The sequence below is a fragment of the Sitophilus oryzae genome, unplaced genomic scaffold, assembly GCF_002938485.1.
Source record: "Sitophilus oryzae breed Bouriz unplaced genomic scaffold, Soryzae_2.0 scaffold_1334_pilon_pilon, whole genome shotgun sequence".
Classification (NCBI taxonomy): Eukaryota; Metazoa; Arthropoda; class Insecta; order Coleoptera; family Curculionidae; genus Sitophilus; species Sitophilus oryzae.
Window position 1 is genome coordinate 1 of NW_022145987.1, and position 3,666 is coordinate 3,666.

The window sequence follows — 3,666 nt, forward strand, 5'->3', positions numbered from 1 at the left end:
GGTCAAAATATCTGTACAGCTAGTTTAAGATACACGCTATATCAATATATTGTGGGCCTATGCAAAATGTACAATGCCTTTTGTACCATGTAGGACCAAATGTATGACTATTGTTTACAGTCCCGCAATTTTGTGGATCCGCGGGATTGATTGCTTTAATCCCGCGGGTTTGCGGGATTGCATTCCCTAATCACAACACTATTTACTTAAACTGAAAACTCGCAATACAAAACTAAAGTGTCAAAACGAATGACAATGTCAGGAAATAAATAAAAATTGCGGCAACTCGACATTTTTTACAGCAGAGCTACCATCTGAATCCCCAGCGCTAAATTTAAATTCTAGTTAGTCAGCCCGGCGCCCAATATGTCCATAGTTGGCAACAATAACTTTAATTCATATGAAATATACAGGGTGGTCCGAACTTTATTCCGGAAACTTCGGCAGCATATTCTGCATAAAAAAATAATTAAAAAAGTTTGTATAAATGTATGTCCTAAAATGCTTAGTTTCAGAGATACAGGGTGTAGGAGTTTCATTTTTATTTCGATTTTTGCCAAATAATTTCTGAAGTAACGTCAATATTTCGAAGAAAATTGGTGTCTAGGAGTTTTTTGACATGAGAAATTTGATTTTGATGTCAATATGACTCCTACTGGTAGAGGGCGCCACTTACAGGTGTTTTAACTGTTTTGAAGCGTAATAACTTTTTGTCCGAACCTGTATAAAACTACCGAGTGAAAAAATATACATGTCTGTGACTTTTTACGTAAAAAATATCTCTTTGTAAAAATCGCTACGAGCAACCGTTCTCAAGATATTTAGAATGGAAATAGTCAATACATGACATTATTGACGAAAAATAAACACGTTGAGTAGATAGTTATTTCACTGAAACAATAAGTTTGGGAAACTTTTATTTTTTTTAAATTGATCATAAATTTTTCTGCCAAAAAATGATGATAAAACAATTTCTGTTGAACTTTTGGCCTAAAAACTTTTAAATTTATGATCTCAGTCTAATAACTATTTAGTCAACGTGTTTAATTTATGTCAGCGATGACAGGTATTGATAATTTCGATTCCAAATATGTCGAAAACCAATACTCGTAGCGATTTTTACCAAGAGACATTTTTTACGTAAAAAACGTCGTAAATCTATATTTTTTTTACTCAGTAGTTTTATACAGGTGCGGACGAAAAGTTATTACTCTTCAAACCAGTTAAAAAATATGTAGGTGGCGCCCTCTACTAGTAGGAGTCATATTGACATCAAAATCAAATTTCTCTTAACGTTTCTCCGTTCCTTTGTGATATTTGCCAGGCTGTATGTATAAATAGCTTTGCATTTCAGCATAAATATTTTTTTGGAACTTGGGAAATATTTTTTTATATGTTTACTACTTAGTAATAAGTATTTTTTTACTAGGGACTGTACTCTGACTTAACTGCAATCCTTCTGGTCAACCAAGCCTCTATTCGCGATTTGAACAAAAGAATAAACAAGTCTAGTGTTTCGGTAGACAATTTCCGTCCCAACGTCATTGTGGACGGCCCTTGCTTGGAACCATACGCAGAGGACCAAATGGGAGGGATCAAGATTGAGACGTGGTACTACGTAATGTCAAAAGAGTGTACAAGGTAAGAAAAATTATTGAAAGTGTTAAATTTTAGAAATAACTTTTTTTCTTAAAATTTACTAGGTATGTTTTGAAACAATAAAGATGAAAACGTACTTAACTATTCTTATAATAGAAATCACGAGGTATCATCAAAAGAATAACAATGCAAGTTATTTTGGAACTGCCAAACTGTTCCGCAAAAAAAAATTATATTCAAAATAAGAATTAGTTAAATCTGTTTTATCTAAATAATAGTTGAAATTGTTATTATTTAAAAATAACAGGTTTATGTTATTTAGTGATTCTATTGTTAAACAATAAAGACACCAAAAAGAATCTTTAAAAAACATCGATGCCAGTATAACAGTTTAAAATAACAGATTTATGGTAATTCTTGATTTTATTGTTAAACAATAAAAACAAAAATAATTTCGATGAACAATGAATTAAAATTGAAACTTCGAAAGATATCTATGGAAGTGAACTGTTATTTTCACATATGTTATTTTAGAAGTTACAAAATAACAGCTTAAAATAACAGATATATGATATTTATTAGTTTTATTGTTAAACAGTAAAAACATGAAAAAAATCTTCGAAAAACGTCGATGCCAAATAACAGTTGTCTGCCATGTATATATGCCATGTCTGTTATTTTATAGAAGTTACAAAATAACAGCTTAAAATAACACATTTATGGTGTTTATTCATTTTAAACAGTAAAAAACATTAAGAGTCTTCGAAAAACATCGATGCCAGTGAGCTGTTATTTTCATACCTGTTATTTTTTAGAAGTTACAAAATAACAGTTTAAAATAACACATTTATGGTGTCTATTGATTTCAAACAGTAAAAACATTAAGAGTCTTTGAAAAAATCGATGCCAGTGAGCTGTTATATATTTTTTATAACTGTTTATTATCCGGTAAGTCACAACTGTGGCGTGCCTGGTAACTCTGATTTGTTGATACTAATGAAAAAATTCAAAATACTGAAAATGTTTCTTATGTCTTCAACATTGTAAAATATTGTAAATTGTAAATATGGACGGTAATGCCAAAGTTTTTTTGCCACACCTTTAAAACTAGAAAAACATATAAGTTCATATATAGTAAATTTAAGTATTCCTTAACAAAAAAAAGTTTTATAAAACATTTTTTTGTTAAGGATATTATGATTTAATTTAATTAATGATATGATTTTTTTCAGATGTATTATGACAACTATCGATCCAGAAAATGCTTCCAGAAGTAGCGATAGAGAGCCACTAAAAACACTAGAAACGTTAGTACCTTTATTACATTTTTTTAATATATTTAATTTAAATCATGGTTATATTTTTAGATACCGTTTAAGTAATGGTCCAAGCAGCTTACCAACCATGGGAATCAACTGCGAAACTAGAAAGTCTGGATTAATTAAGGTTGGCGACCCTGTATATATTCCTAAAAGCGATTGAGTATGAACTTAATAAAATATTTTAAACGAAAAAGGAAACGTGGTAGTATCTGTAAGAAATTTTAAATCTCTGCAGATTAGCTAGGATATAAAACATGATCTGTAATATATTTTAGAATTATTAATTTATATATATATTTTTTGTTCATTTTAACAGTGAAAATGTAGGTACTTAATTTTATTGCAGTCTTTTATAATATACAAACTTTCATTTTTTTTCTGACTTATATATATAAATTTTGTTTTTTTTTAGAAATCATCAATTTCAGATTAACTCTTAGACATCATATAGATGTAATAATATATTTTGTTGTTCCTAACATTGATTATTATTGTTGAAATGTAATGTGAAATAAGCTAATACGATATTTTATTTAAATAAAACTATTGTCTTAACTTTTGTTGTTTTGTTTATATTCAACAAAAGCAAAAAATTGGCTCAAAAAAGTGTGAGTGGATCGGGCTGATTTTTTTTACCCTGTATATTATTGTATTTTTGGCTGCCTTTCAGATCACTTTGAATAATCCTAAGATATGAATAAATATATTTCGATAGTTCCAGAGAAATTAATAAATAATTAAAAAT

At 29.0% G+C, this 3,666-nt stretch overlaps 1 protein-coding gene across 1 annotated transcript; it reads left to right on the forward strand.

Moving 5' to 3' along the window:
- Window positions 1-1,429: 1,429 nt before the first annotated feature.
- On the forward strand, window positions 1,430-3,427 carry LOC115875135 (mitochondrial amidoxime-reducing component 1-like; the record flags this gene model as incomplete). The annotated part of the gene is made up of 3 exons (XM_030890529.1): window positions 1,430-1,641; window positions 2,832-2,906; window positions 2,967-3,427. Coding segments are annotated over 3 exons (402 nt in total), but the record flags the coding sequence as incomplete, so codon positions are not given.
- Between the last annotated feature and the right edge of the window lie 239 nt (window positions 3,428-3,666).